Source organism: Alligator mississippiensis, chromosome 14 (genome assembly GCF_030867095.1).
Source record: "Alligator mississippiensis isolate rAllMis1 chromosome 14, rAllMis1, whole genome shotgun sequence".
Classification (NCBI taxonomy): domain Eukaryota; kingdom Metazoa; phylum Chordata; order Crocodylia; family Alligatoridae; genus Alligator; species Alligator mississippiensis.
The window spans coordinates 40,748,366-40,763,939 of NC_081837.1; the positions used below are offsets into that span (position 1 = coordinate 40,748,366).

Below are 15,574 nucleotides of genomic sequence, written 5' to 3' on the forward strand. Positions count from 1 at the left end.
GTGCCAAGTGACTTGCCCACGGTCGCAGGGGGAGTGGGGCAGCACAGGGAAGTGAATGCCCATCTCCTTAGTCCAGGGCTGGTGGCCAAACCACCAGGCAAAGTTTCTTCACCCGCTAACAAAGGAAGGAGCCGCCTCACTTACCTCTGGACAGCCCTGGGCAGTGGTTGCTTCCCCTCTCTTGTGTACCAAGACAAGCTGCTTTGCAGCAACAAGGCAAGTGATGCACAGGGGCTTGCAGGCACCGTGAGCATCCTGCCTGTGCTATTTGGGTGCCTTTCTCAGGTCAGGCGGAGGAAACGACTGTCTCTGCTAGTTGAGCAATGCAAAGCCTCCTTTTGCTGCAGTGTGGGCTAACCGAGCATGGGAGCTGCCCTCCAGCTTTAACCCAGTGCATGGGAGACGCCACATGGGACTTAAGGACTGAAGCTTCACGTGACAGTCTAGCTTGAATAAGGCATGTGAGGCAAGCCACAGGCTGCTTTGATTCCTGTTAGCCAGTGCTGCTGCTGCCTGGATGTGTAGCTCAGATGCAAGGATGTAGCTGAAAGAAAAGGGTCCCAGACTGCAGTGCCTCCTTGATTTCCTGATCAGAAGGCACTAGGCAGAGCCTCAGTCTTCACTGTGGCTCACACACACACACACAGGAGGGGAACATGTGGGTGTGCAGAGATTAAAGAGAGCTCAAATGCCAGTGGCTTTTCCTCTGGGTGAGGCCACAGGGATCACTCAGCCTTTTCTACACTTGGGAATAGTCCTGCTTCATCTCTCCAGTGCTGCACTGCTATGTGAAGAAGGGGGCGTGCTAGTGTTTGTACAGTTGAGCTAAACTGGGTTGGGTTTAATCCTGCTAAGCACAAGTGGGACCAGCTTGTCTCTCCTTGGGGACCAAGGAGAGTTGCTGTCTAAGTGGGAGCAGAGATCCAAGCAGCTTTCAAGTGAATTGTGTTGGCTTCAGGTCTCCGGGCTCAGCGCAGCAAGGCAGGGCCCACAGCAGTGGGAGCCATCCATGTTCCCCTGCAGAAGTGACCAGAAGAGCTCCCACGGAGCCCGGCGCTCTTGCTGATGGCCTGTAGAGACGCCAGGGGAACGTGTTGGCCTAACTGACCCGTGGCATCAGCATCTGCGGCAGTGACCCCAGCTGGAATGAAACCCAGGGCTGCCCCCGCTCCTGCGCACACCGAGCATCAGCTCACACTGCTCAGAGCACCTGGTCCATTTTCCCCTGCTTTTGCAGCTGCTTGCTTTCCCCGAGCATCCCTGTTAGCTCAGGGTGAGACCCTCAGCCGCTTTAAGTTACCAGCAACCCATTGAATTAGGTGGGTGCGGATTAGGCTGCAAGAAGTTTGGGACTCAGCCAGTTTCCCTTTCCAGCTTCGAGTACCTCCGTCTCCAGAATCTCAGCACATTGCAAGCAAAAGCATTCCCAGGGTCATCTCAAACTGGTGCCTGTAACTTGGCTTTCAACTTCTGAGAAGGCTTTTCCAGAAACTGTTTCCCTCCTGTTGGAGGCCGGGCAGCCAGCCCACCAGAAAGGGGAACTTCGCTGACCCAGTCTGTGCCGGAGCGGGGCATTTCACGGAAACAGAGTCGAACTGTTTCTCCAGTGGACAGGCTCCATTTGCCTTCCTGTTTTAGCCCTGCCGGGGCCGCGTCTCAGGCTGTTTGCTTTCCCTCCGGACTCGCTTTTATCCTCGCTGTCTCCAGAAACGTACAGCTGAAAACATCCATTTCCTGCAGCTTCCAATTCCCGCCAGTCGATAAGAGACAAGGGTTCAGCCCAGCTTCAGCTCTGGGCCTGAAGCAGGCCTGGAGTCACCAAACAGCTAAGAATAGCCTGGTAGTGCCGGGTGAAAAGTCTGCATGGGTTTGTGTTGGGTTTTTTTTCCAATGTGCTGATCTAATAAGGATGAGGCAAGTTTGCAGCTCTGGCCACAGTTGTGTGTGGGTTGCGTTTTTCCCCTTTTCCTTTCTTTCCCTCCGCCCCATCCTACCATACAACATCTGAAACAGAGAGATAAGAGCAGCCTGGCCGGGGCTCGGGCTGCATTCGCATACCCCAGACCGCGCTCCCTTGGCGCTGTGGTTTTATCTGGATTCTTCACCCCTGTTCGGCAGCGAAACTTAAATTACCATGAGGCGGAAGAGAGCAGTGCAGCTGGATGGAAAGTGGAAGGTACGAGGGCAAGGCTGAGCAGCGCAGACTGAAGCCAGGAGCTGCTGGGTCTGCCAGCGCGTGGCACAATCCCGGGAGGGACGGCGTGCCTGACACTCATGGGGACACCGAAGGTTTGTGAAGGGGTGGGAGGGGAATCAGTGTGTGGTTAAGGCACCACTGGGACTTCAGTGTCCTGCCTTCCACATCCAGAATGTGCCCCGGGCAGGTGGCATCATCTCCGTCTACGCTGCAGTTCCCAGTGGATGAAACAAGGGAACCATCTGCCCATCTTGGACCTTTAGGTATTTGGGGTCAGGGTCAGTGTTTGTCCAGCACCGAGCGCTGTGTGTCTCATCTGGGGCGTGCTGATGTGACACAATATAAATACAATGTTATGGGACTGGTCTGTTCACCGAGAGCAAAGCAGAGCAGGCTGGATGTGGGAAAGGAAAGCATAGTATATAACCCTGGCAGTACGGACGTCAAATTCTTGCTGACATCAGTGGGGCCAGCCTTGCACCCAGAAACGGTGTAAAGGAGTCGAGCTCTTTCCCCAGTGCACTGCATGGCTTCTGGGGTGGGAGGGCAGGGGTTCACCTTCTTCCGATAGACCGGGACACTTCAGCTTAGAGCCAGACCAATTGCCAAATTTAGGGTCAGGGAGGAATTTGTCAGGCTGGGACAGGCTGTGGTGTTCTTGCCTTTCTTTGTAATGTGGGGTGCGGTCCTCTGCCTTGGACCCATTGGACATGAACCAGCTCCTTCCTTGTCCCTGCAGTGCCAGGGCACTGGCAGTGCCCTCCCCTCCCCTCCCCTGCCTTTACTGATGGCACGGTCTTGGGCTCGAGTTGCGTGCAAGGGTCCGCAGTGGCGAGCTGGGCGATTCCTTGCTGTGTCTCAGTTTTTCCCTCGGGAAACAAACATGTTCGCCTGCCTCCCAAGAGGGCTGAGCATGTTTGCAAAGGGACCTGGTGTCCTCAGGTGAAAGACTGCCACGTAGAAAGATCTTAATTTGATGGGGAAGGGGCTTAGTACGTCTTCCACCTCCTGTTCGAGGGAACTCTCCGGGCTCCACCTTGGCATCTCCTTCCTGGTATAACCTTGCCTTCTTGTCTGTGCTCTAGACAGCCAAGATTTTGCCCCCAGGCCAAAATACAGCCTGGTCCCTTCATCTTTGCCCTCTCCAGTTACGGTGCCAGATCTGAGCCTGGGTTTTGGTTTCAGCTTCTTAGTCTGACGACTCGAGCACCATGATTCAGTGGCTGTGGTAAAGGACCACAAGCCGGGACCTTCCCGCTCTGTTCCTGCATCTTGCCACTGACTGATTGAGTGGCTTTGAGCAATATCACTTCCCCTTTATGAGCATCTCTTTCCCCCTATTTTATAAAATTATTCATATTATTATTTTAATATGATTAAAAATATTATTTACCCTCAATGCAGCCTTAAAGGAAGAGGCCACACAGCAGCAACTCCTCTATAGTGAACTGAGAGGGGTCCCGAGTGTAAGGTAGGACTGAGACATCCTCTGAAGGTTATATCTTTTTTCAGTTATATTTCCTTCCATGTGTAAGTCTGCTGAAGTCCTGGAACAGCCATACACTCCTCCCCACCTCACCTAGCACTCGAGGACAGACACAATATCCGTATCAAGTCCCCCCGTGCGGATAATCTCAAAGCAGAAATTGACCCCAAGAATGGCAGCTCAGCCCAAAGAGGAGCCCTTCGTGTAATGGTGTTATTGCTGTGTCTTCTTACTGCCTTGTTCCTAGGATGCCAGGAGCAATTTTATTGATGGGAAACATTATCCAACCACCCCAGAAAGCAATGGCTTCTAGCTATCACTCTATCTTCCTATCACACCAGACCATCTTTCTTCTGTCTCTCTCTCTCTCTTCTCCTTCTCAGTCTCTGTCTATTCTGTCTATGCATTTTTCATCATGGTGGTATCTGAGCTTCCTCCTGCCCCACAGGTGCACTGTTTTTAGATCCCTCTTGCTCAGATTTCTCCTTCTGTTTCTCTGCCTCCAGCTGGACAAAGGGGATGTGAGCACACTCAGCCTGCCTTCCAACGTGAGTCACGGAGATGCCGACGGCAACATCTGCTTGGACGTCCCGGATGGCACCCCGGATCCGCACAGGACGAAGGCAGCCATCGAGCACTTGCACCAGAAGATCCTCAAGATCACAGAGCAGATCAAGATCGAGCAGGAGGCGCGAGACGACAACGTGGCTGAGTACTTGAAGCTGGCCAACAATGCCGACAAGCAGCAGGCCTCCCGCATCAAGCAGGTCTTTGAGAAGAAGAACCAGAAGTCCGCCCAGACCATCGCCCAGCTGCACAAGAAGCTCGAACACTACCACAAGAAGCTAAAGGAGATCGAGCAGAACGGGCCCTCGCGGCAGCCCAAGGATGTCTTCCGGGACATGCACCAGGGCCTAAAGGACGTAGGAGCCAACGTCCGGTCCAGCATCAGCGGCTTTGGGGGTGGGGTGGTGGAAGGCGTCAAGGGCGGTCTCTCCGGTTTGTCCCAGGCCACCCACACAGCCGTGGTCTCCAAGCCCCGGGAGTTCGCCAGCCTGATCCGGAACAAGTTCGGCAGCGCGGACAACATTGCCCATCTGAAGGACGCGCTGGACGACGGGCACCCCGAGGAGGCCTCGAGGACCCTGAGTGGCAGCGCCACCCTGGTGTCCAGCCCGAAGTACGGCAGTGACGACGAGTGCTCCAGTGCCACCTCGGGGTCGGCGGGGGGCAGCAACTCGGGGGCCGGACCTGGTGGACTGGGGAGCCCCAAGTCCAACACCCTTGACAGCCACCACAACAACTTTGACACCATCCTGGAGGAGCTCCGGGAAATAAAGGACAGTCAATCGCACCTGGAGGACTCAATGGAGGACCTCAAGGCACAGCTGCAGAGGGACTACACCTACATGACGCAGTGCTTGCAAGAGGAGCGGTACAGGTAGGGCCCTGCCGAGCGCGGCCATGTGTGAGCAGGACTCTTGCCACGGGGAAGGCCATCGTGTTTCATAGCACCTCTGCCCACCCTTCAGATCAGTCCTGAACCATTCTCTGTGTTAAAACCAATCCCTTCCTGTCCCATTCCCAGTTTCAAACCTGTGCTATTGGCTGCAGTGCCCACGATCAATCCTACAAAATTAAATCACGGCGGGCCGCTCTAGTGTATCTGAGCAGCCCAGCAATAGCAAACACAGCCTGGCCCCATAATAACACCCCTGTGACATGAAACACTTGTGTACAGACACAGCCATAGTCCAGAGAGATATACACACGGTGCTTGGAGACATTGGTAAAGGATTCAGTTCCAATGTGAAGCTTCCTTGTGTGGAAAACAAATGACTTGAAACAAGGATGCCAACCCCCTTGGCTGTGTCCTTTGAAGTAACAAAGAATGGGTGTTATGGACTATGATTGGCTTTGCGGGCGGAGGTAAATTCAAATATATTCTCTTACTGAGCAGAGCTTCAACCCAGATCCCACCATCCTTTGCAGCTACAAATGCTCAGGAGGGTCTGTAGGATCCTGAGAGCATTTAACAGCTCTTTTAAAGGTCACAGATCAAAAAAGGGGCTAAGAAGCCCCTAGCTTAGATGATGAGGTTATGGACCCAAACCGGGCTCAGATGGGCAAGCATGGGGTGAAAGGCTTTGTATGTAATCTGGAGCCTTCCACCCCTCCTGGTAAACCAGAGGGGAAGAGAGGCCAGATCCTGGCAGCCTGGTCCTGTTACAGAACAAATTAGGAATGGTTATGCTGAGCCCAGCCTGTTCGGAGTGGGCTGTGGGCTTAAGAGCCCCCATCTCCCACTGTTCATGCAGCTGAAAGACCTCCCAGCAGCCCTTGGCCCTGCAAATCCTGTGTCATCTCTCCCAGCCACAAATCACCCTCAGAAGAAAGGTGACCGGCTATTTATAAGAGGTGAAAGGAAATGCATCACCTTGCTAATCTAGGCAGTGCCCGCCTCATCACACTTCCCCAGCTGAGAGCAAACAAGGCCCAGCTTCCAAAGACCGCACTGCCTGCAGGTTTCTCTGCTCAGCGCTTTGGCGCAGGACTGGCTGTTTCCAGGTACTCCTCAGGTCGGGAGCTTGTGAGCGTGTGTGCATCGCAGACATACGTGCTTGCAAGTTTATTTGAATTCCTTTTGTTCTTCAGCCCACCGCTTTGAAGTGTCTTCCAGCCCCTTTTTGGTAGCTGGAAAATGTCCTAAAATATCCCGGAATCCACTGCCAGTGACAGAGGAGATGGAAAAAAACTACCAGGCTTCCAGATCTGAATAGCCAAGGAAAAATCTCTCTGCACATACACATGTCAGCGCTCCATGGGGGCTGTTAGGGAGGAGTTGCAAAGCCTTTCCTGTCTAGTTCCTATGTTTGAATCCAGTGCAGGGTTAGCAGAAGAGCTGTTATCTTCTGAAGGCTCTCCGATAGCCTGAGTGAGGCAAGGTGGAGTCCTGCTAACTTTTTATCTCTTTCTGAACTGCTGGTCTGGACAGCACTGCAGTCTGGCCTACTGGGTCCAGAACCTGCCATGTGGACTGCTTCATATGTTTGACACAAAAGTAATTTCTATACCATCCACCATATCCCAGATCTCTGGGAAACCAGTGAGGTTTGGGGCAAGATGAGCTGGAGCTCTGTGACCCTGGACTTCAAGGAATAGGCCCTTCTTCTGCCAGGGAGAAGGCCAGAACAGAAGAGCCAAAGATGCTGGAATGGTTTTCAAGTGCTCTTACCTTCCAAGTGCGTCCTCTCTTTCTCTCTCTCCACCACAGGTACGAGCGCCTGGAGGAGCAGCTGAACGACCTGACAGAGCTCCACCAGAATGAGATGACCAACCTGAAGCAGGAGCTGGCCAGTATGGAGGAGAAAGTGGCTTATCAATCCTATGAAAGGGCCCGGGACATCCAGGTATGAGTATGCAGAGGGCTTTTGTGCCATCTGGGCTCAGCTGAATGAATGCCTCCTCTGCAGATGGGGTAGCGAAGGCATGGGGGGACAGCTTTTTGTAGCAGGGGTGAGGGAACCACCAGCAGCACGTGGAGCTCGTGTCCGAAGGGTGAAAAGATCCTGGTTCTGAGCGCTCATCACCCACCAGAGGAGACGCATGCAGGGATGCACTTTCCATAGGCAGAGAGCCCAGAAGAGGCAAAAAGAGGACAGACAAGCCATGGCTCTAACATATTCCCAATACAACCAGGGGCTGCAGGGCCTGATGATAGGCTCCTGAGCCTTTGGTGCCCACCCCCTGCCCCAGCCTGATGGCTGTTTGACGGGCCCATGTGTGACAAGTGCCTGGAGTGCACCCGGTTCTCAGTGAACTAAATGCACTTGAAACAAGAGGAAAGCAGAGAGTACAGCGTGTTGCTGAAAGTGATACGAAGGGCAACATGACTCACATAGCGGCTGTGAAGACCAGCAGGGTGAGGAGAGCAAAGGAGCTCCCGGCAGAGGATGGATGGGAGCAAATGCCCGATCCTGGCTTTGGTCTGAGTTTCAGACGTGCGGTGCCCCAGTAATTTTCCGGGGCAGCTCTATAAGAGCCACGTGCGCATCTTACAGGCAGCACCAGGGAGGCCCTGGGGAGCTGTGGAGCTGCTGGTTTGTCTGCATGGACTTTGTGAGGCACCGATCACCGTGGCGTCTGCTCAGAAGTGCTCTGTTTGGGCTGCCCCATGGCTCTGCACTTCCCAGTGATACAGGGCTGTTTATCCCAGACCTGTTCAGCACCCAGTCTGCTGGGCAATGTCCTGCCCCAGCGAGCATATCCGGGGAACTTCCCAGTGGGATTGTCTGTAGCTGATGCTCCGGTTTTATTCAGCCTTTTTAGAAAGTACCAGGTGGTTAATGGAGCGTATTCAAAACCAAGCAGGCCAAATACTAGGTGTAAAAGAGCCCCACCCTCGTGTGGCCGTGTGTGTGAGCAGATACAGACCCATCCTTGCTTTCCCCGTTATATTCTCCCTCTTGCTGTAGAACCTCCATCTCACACTCAGAATTACCAGCTTGCTAAGGCTCATCAGAAGATCTCAAAGCATTTTGCAAATATTAAGACCCCACGTGAGGTAGGTGACTATCCCTGGCATTTCACAGGTGGGCATAGGGAGGCATTTTGCATTGTAACCCATGGTGCTTTAATGTGCACTCCTTTCAGAGTCAGGAACAGAACCCAGGCATCCTGGCTCCCCCTCCCCTGCTCTGACTTCCAGGAGGCCGGGTTTAACCCCTTGGGATAGTGATGTGGCTGTTCCATTTCATACTGCACACAAAGGAGCTCACTGACTTCCCCTTCCCCACCACCCCCGTGCAGCCAAACTAACCCTGGTCCGCGCCTCTTCCCTCCCCTAGGAAGCGGTGGAGTCCTGCCTCACCCGTGTCACTAAGCTGGAGCTCCAGCAGCAGCAGCAGCAGGTGGTGCAGCTGGAAGGGGTGGAGAACGCCAACGCCCGGGCCCTCCTGGGCAAGTTCATCAACGTCATCCTGGCCCTCATGGCCGTGCTGCTCGTCTTCGTCTCCACCATCGCCAACTTCATCACGCCCCTCATGAAGACCCGCATGCGCATCCTCAGCACGGCCCTGCTGGTCCTCTTCCTCTTCTTCCTCTGGAAGCACTGGGACTCCATCACCTACTTCCTGGAGCACGTGTTGCTCCCCAGCTGATTCCCCGGGCCACTGCCGGTGCCCTTGGGGCACTCCGATTCTTACTGAGAAGGTGGGGGCAGGAGCAGAAACCTGGAGCCTTCCATTTAATTCCTTCATGTGTTTGGTTCAGCTGTTTTCTCAACCCCCAGCACCCATCTGTTCACTTCCAGCCTCCTCAGTGTCACCAGGAGCATGGGAAGTTAGAGCCAGGATTGCTCACTCCTGGATGTCCCGGGAGGGAAGACGGGCAAAAGCATAAGAGTTTGGAAGAAGCCTTTAACTTACATGTTCTTGAGTTTGTTTGAGGGTTTTTTTTAAATTAGTATTATTTAAAGTAATTCTGTTATTCTAAAAGTCTGCAGGAATGAGGTTTTCTTTATGCCCCGAAGGCAGATGGGTCTGTATCCACTGGGGTTTGCAATCAAACCCAGCTTCTGGGGATCTTTGAGAGAGAGAGGGAGAGAGAGAGAGAGAGGTTTGTTTGGTTTTTTCCTTAAAGACAGAGACAGCAAAAAATTATTCCTGGGATGCAATAATAAAAGAGAAAACAACCACCAGAGAAAGGAAGAACCAGAGCTCAAGTGAATGCCGTGGCTGTTTCTGCTCCCTGGAGAGCTGGCCACCGGGACAGAGCAGAATGTATGCATCACACCAGCTTATCCAAACCACACGTACGTTTACTCCTATGGTTATTGAACAGCTGACAGGCCGAGTGCAGAATTGGGCAGGGGGGTATTTATTGGCACAAGGCTGTGTTAGCTGGCCATTGGCTTGTGCCCAGTGGGCACAGGATACCCGGTGCGGTTCCGGTCAGAAAGTGAGAACAGTTGTGGCACAAGTGAAACCCACTTGGCTGGCTTTCGTTTTCTTCTTCTACGGCTTTCATTCGATTCGATCTCTTCAGGGACACACGGGCTTTCTGACAGTGCGCCTGCGGACTTTACAATCTACGCAAAGTATTGTGTGTGTGTGTGTGTGTGTGTGTGCGCGTGTGTGTGTTTTTTTTTAAGTTATTTATTTCGAGATTCTGTTTCCATTTGTGAATCAGGCGTTGGAGGAAAACACAGCTGCCTTCACAGCCTCCATAGCTCTCAAAAAGACAGAGCATGTTGTCTCCAAAGTTTCTTAAATGGGTTCACATATATATATGGGGGTGTGTGTATCTATATCTATATATATATCTATATAGGTATATATATTTCTATATATAGATATAGATATGTAATTTATAGATATATATATATTTAATTTATATAAATGACCAGATCCTCTTCTAGTGCAAAGGGGGACGGCTCCATTGACTTCCATGGAGTGGTATCCGTTTCCACCAGCAGACACTTTGGCCCTTTCTATTTTTGAAACATGAACCTTTTGGCAATCCTGGTGGCACATGGTAAAGGTCCAGGGATGTGTTACAAGACCTTGAATGTAGTCCTGGGCCCTGGGAAGGAAGCAGTCTCCTGAGACAAGGAGTCAGTCAGCCCCATCCGGGAAAGGGGATGTGCTTGTGCTGTCCTTCCTTTAGCTTCAACACCTGGTAGTTCACAAGGGCTAATCAATCCTGTCTTCTGGATTTGCAACTGAACATTGGGGCTGTGCTGTGTACTCACCCCCAACATACGCCATTAGCTTCAGGCATGACTCCACATCCTCATATTGCAGCACTTTGCAAGCTACTGCTCCCCCCGGCAAAGATACAGGGATCCCACGTGGAGGATGCCGATAGTTATTCAAGGCACGGTGCAAGGCACAGGCAGGAATCGTGGCTGGTCAAGGACATACCTGCATGTTCCATCGGTGAGTTTTGCACGTGTATTCACCTGGCACTTGTACCTGAAGGGGGCCGTGGTGAAGAATAGCCTGGATGGAGTGCAAGTCATTCCTGTCAGTGCAGAATAGGTGGGAAACCCAGAGGGAGGGTTGCACAGTTGCCTTGCACTGAGTGGGGTGCTCTCACGGGATGCAGTGGCTGACCAGGCCCCAGGGTCTCCTTAGCAGACACACTCCCCTCTGGACATGGTCACACCTCCTTTCACCTCTTCCTGTGCCAAGGATCAAGGACAAGCTCAAACACGGGCCCCCATGCTTGGCATTTCAGCTGCTCATATCAGCACCTCCAACTAAGCGCCAGAATCCTAAAATATCCATTCGATTTGGGCTCCCATGGTTGAGAACAACCTGGAGCATTTGGGTCCCTGTGGGATTTGCATCTCAGTTGCACCACAGTGTGTTTGGGCTTTAATGTCTGATGGTGAGACCTGGTCTTCAAAACTATCTGCCAAGAGGCCTGTCTTGGGAAAGCTGTCCTGTGTTATGCCAGCTGCCCTCTGAGCCTTCATGGAGACTGTGCAGGGGGGTGTGAAGAACCCAACTCCCCTTTTGTACATCTATTTATTTTGTATTTTTGTAAGCATTTCGCTGGAATGAACATTCCCGTTCTCACTGGGATCTTGAAGGAAACTAGGCTTCTGGGGGGATAGCAGGCTAACTGATTTCACAACCGGTTTTTTGCAGTCTAAGACCTGAGGGGCAGAAATCTGAGTACAACACTAGTCATTCCAAATTTTCATTTCAGGGAAACGTCCCTACCAGGGACACATTGGTGCATGCTCTGCTGTAGGCCTGCGCTAAAGTCACTTTGAAGTCCATGGGGTCTGAGGACATGCTTCAAGCTAAGCCTGTGGTGGTGTCCTAAATAGGGGTGGGCATCTATGCCTTCATGCATTATGGCCTGATTCTCTTTCCACCCACTTAATTGGAGCTTCTCTTGTTTTGTGCCAGTGGAGCAGAGCGTGTGACCTGCTGTGTGCGGTGAGCAAGGTTTCCCCCTATCAAATCTCCCGTGGAAGAAGCAGAAAGGATCAGTTCCTTTCTGCTCCTCCGTGTTGACTGATCTGTGACCTGCTCCATATGCAAGTCTCATTAACGCGGAAGGGAAGGACTTCCTTTGCTCCTTGATCCTTCATTTGTACTGGTGTCAATCAGGAGTAGCCCCCTGGGAGTCCCTGGGATCGCACAGCACCTTGTTGTTGGGAGATGCTCTTCGCGGTCCCTGCCAGGATGGGGGCCCCACTGCCCTGGGTGTTGTGTGGGGAGGAGGCAGGCCCTGCTCTGAAGATGTTAAGCGTCGACAGGTAGGAAAGGCAAAAAAATAAGTGGTAGAAGAAGCAGAGGTCAGAGAGGAGAGTGACCTGGCTCGGTCACCAGGAGGTTAGTTGCAGAGCAGGGGGTTCAAGCCAGCCTGTGGCTGCCCTCCGGTCCATGCTGCCCCACGAGCAGCACTCGTTACAGGTACGACCCAAAGCAAGGCAGGACAGCAGTAACAAGGAGGGAGCATTGCTTGTACAGACCCAAGGGCTAGCTCCTGAGCCAGTGCTGCGCTACATTGCGGATGCCAAGGTCCCCAGGAGCAAGGAGAAAAAGAGAGGCTTTGTCCCCTCCATTAAACTTTCTCCTCCTGCCATCAACAGCTCCCTCTATTTCCCTGCTATCTCAGGCCCTGTGTCTTGCTCTGACCCAATACTATTGCAGCCAGCATGCTGAGGGAACACAGGGCAGTCCCCTGTACTATGAGCCACCCTCTTGCTGCCTAATAGGTGGGAATCTCCTAGGACATTTATGTCCATCCAGTTTTCTGCCTTGACTGTCCTTCAGCTTGCCCCTGTCAGTCAGGTCAGAGGTTTCAAGGACAGTGCAGTCACCTGGAGCCAGGGGTTTATGGCCCATCCAGGTGACCGGCTGCTACTAAGCAGTCCTCCCTGCCAACCAAAGGAGGACTCCATGCCAAAGTCCGAAGCTGCCCTCCTAACCCACTTTGCCAGGAGGAGCAAAGCCCACTGTGTTCACAGCATGGCTTCTGCAGGACCTTAACTCACAGCCCCAGGTCAGCCTTAGCAGAAACAGGATCAGGGGAGCTTTCCTCGCATGCATTTTAATAGCTGGTTGCTTCACCAGACAGATCTGGTTTCAGTCATGCTGAGCACAGGTTAGATTGCTGGCGGGGGTGCCTCCAATGTGGCATCTGTCCTCTGCAGCATGAGAGGCAGAGTTGGAGCTGGGAGCGAAGTTTCAGACCCGAGGGGGAGGGCATTTGGACGGAGAAATGTAGCAGGTGTAAGGACGTCAGAGCTGCAGGGGCTGAGTCCCCTGTGTCATGGATGTTGTTTCTTCATTGATACCCCTGCAGAGTGCACGACGCATTGTTCAACCAGAGCAGGAGTGTTTCACACCAGTTGGCACCAGGGTAAGTTGGCACAAGTGCAAGGCAAGGAGAGTGTCTGGCTTGTGCATTGGATGGCTGGGGCTTTAGGGGCGGTGTCTCCTCTCACACCACCGTGGTCCTCTGACTACTCCTGATTCACACCACTTTGAAATACGACTCAGGTGCTATAGAGCCCTTGCTGGAGGCACAGGCACTTGCTGATGCTGGTTCTTCCCATCCTTGTTTCAGGGACACACTAAGGATGGGGGAGATCTGGGTAGCGAGACTAGGAGGGTGCTGACCAAGGCATACTATTGATCAGCTGCCGTCTCATGTCCTGTGTTGTGACCTCCCTTTCTCCAGCTCTACACAATGACAAGACAGGTGTTAATTCTCGTGCTTAGGGCTTATTGTTGTGTTTCGATACCACCCAGCCGCTACCAGAAACCCATTACGCTAAGCACTGTGCACATGTGCACAGCGAGAGACTGTCCCAGCCTCAAAGAGGAAGGGTGGACAGGGCACAGAGAGAAGGGTCTTGCCCAGGTCACGCTGTAGGTCCAAGGCAGATGCGTACCACTGAATATCCAAGGCCTATTTGACTTGACTCTGTTCTCCAAGAGCTACAGTGACCAGTCAAGGTGGGGAGGCAGCTTATTGTAAGGGAAAACGAGCAGAGGACTCCAGCAATGTAAAGAAGGGTTTAATGAGCAGTTTAGATTCAAGTGTGCGTGCTTGTTCTTCAAAGACTATCGCCCTGATCCTGCACACAGACATGTTACTCGTGGGAGTAATTCCCAGTGGCATCGCTGGGACTGCTTACATGAGTCAAACTAGGCACATGCATAATTAGCTGCAGGATTGGAGCTTAAGACTCCCAAAATATTCTGTCTCAGTGGAGCATCAAAGGGACTGTCTTGGGGAGAAGGAGATGCGTTTAGCCTTTGTTTTGAGTTTTGCAGAACCTGTTCCTGTGATCTTCTTTTCCATTTCAACAGCAAGAACAAATCTCTGTTAAAGTCTTAACTTTTCCTGCAGTGCTTGCAACCCAGACTCTGCGCCAGGAAGTGAAGCCGACTAGGGAAAAAAGGAGAAACCGATCAGTCTTTTTCCATTGTCCAAGATGAATCGTGTGAAAACAAGAATAAACGGTGCAAAAGGCAAAAAAAGCATTTAGATTTGGTAACGGCTGATTCAGAAGCAATTCTCGCGGGTGGGAGGGAGGGAGGGAGGGAGGGAGGGAGCGTGCATGAGGTATCCGCTCTTTTGCTGGCTCCCTATCTGTTATATTTTAAACTGATCGTGTTCCCCTGACGGCAAAGGATGAAATTGGCCCCATGCAGAGGGACCCCCGCAAAGCCGAGACACCCTTAAACCCCCAAACACAGTCTCATGTGATACATGGGGTTAATGTAAAGGGGGTCACTATCACCCTAAGAGTCTGAGCCTGGCAACACATCGCTAGAGAGCATGTTTATGGCCCCTTCCCATCATTGCAGACTTATGGTAGAGATCACCATGAGCCTGATGCACTGAAGTTAATGGAAAGACTGGCTGATATCGGCAAGCTTTGGGTCAGGCCGTACACCAGTTCATTGCTCTCAACAGCACCAGGTCCTAAATCATTAGGCAGAAATAATTAGGAATAGTGTGCTTAGGTCTAAGACTGCAGCAGGACAGTGGGTGACCCGCAGGGGTTATGGATACCTAGGTGGGCAGAACACAACTCAGTCTTCCTGGCAGGCAGGCAGGCAACACGTAGCATAAGGAGCCCAGGAGAGAAGCAACCCCACTTTCCCAAGCACAGAAGCCTGTGAAAAACTGTACTGCCAGAAACAGGTGGGCTCAATCTGGGAGTTTTCAGAGGCACTTGGGAATCCAGGCCACCTCGGCTTTCCAAGATAATTAGAAGCCATGTATCATTTGCAATGTGATTGTGCCTACAAGCCCTAATAGACACGAACCCCACTGTGCTGGGTGCTGTACAGATGCATAGGATGGGCCTGCACCCCAGGGATCTTCGAGCCACCGAGACAAGAGATGAAGACTCAGAGACCCAAGAGGAAGGTGCTGTTTGCTGCTCTCGCAAGGGTGTCATTGAGTCTGGCTTGGCAAAGCCACTTGTGTCTGAAGGCGTTGCTGTTTTATACCTCCTAGGGGCAACCATGGCCTGTGGGGATGTGCTGCTTTGCAGGATTTCCCCGTCTTTTTCTGGGATTTTAACAAGCGTAGTTGCTGGGAACAGGAGCGGGCACCCTCTTAACTCTCAGCCCGCTGCGGGGTTTGCATTGCACTGAGATTAGCACATGCAGCTGTGAGCTGGATTGCGAGGGCACTTGAAGATGGCCCACTGCTCCAGTCTCTTGCCCACGTTTCCCTCCACTCACGTGGGGAAGCGGAGAGCTGGAATGGCAGGCTTGTCTTGGCGGCTGGCTGTCAGAGAACCCAGGGCTATTTCTGAAGCCCTGGAAAGCAACCAGGTATCTGACACCCAGGTTGGATGTCAGGTGCCTCCACTGACCTAGAAAGGCACTAGGTCAAGCTGAAAC

At 52.5% G+C, this 15,574-nt stretch overlaps 1 protein-coding gene across 3 annotated transcripts in view; it reads left to right on the forward strand.

Moving 5' to 3' along the window:
- The window catches only part of TMCC2 (transmembrane and coiled-coil domain family 2), a 63,133-nt gene extending 48,936 nt beyond the window's left edge, over nucleotides 1-14,197 (forward strand). The window contains exons 3-6 of one of the 3 annotated variants that reach the window (XM_019477326.2): nucleotides 4,190-5,124; nucleotides 6,958-7,093; nucleotides 8,159-8,247; nucleotides 8,531-8,812. In XM_019477326.2, the coding sequence (XP_019332871.1) occupies nucleotides 4,190-5,124; nucleotides 6,958-7,093; nucleotides 8,159-8,247; nucleotides 8,531-8,729 (1,359 nt within the window). In that variant the 3' untranslated portion in view covers nucleotides 8,730-8,812. Of the gene's footprint in view, nucleotides 1-1,150; nucleotides 2,290-4,189; nucleotides 5,125-6,957; nucleotides 7,094-8,158; nucleotides 8,248-8,530 lie in introns of those variants that run through there. The other 2 variants (XM_019477333.2, XM_006273874.4) reach the window with 2 other exon arrangements.
- The last annotated feature ends 1,377 nt before the right edge of the window (nucleotides 14,198-15,574 follow it).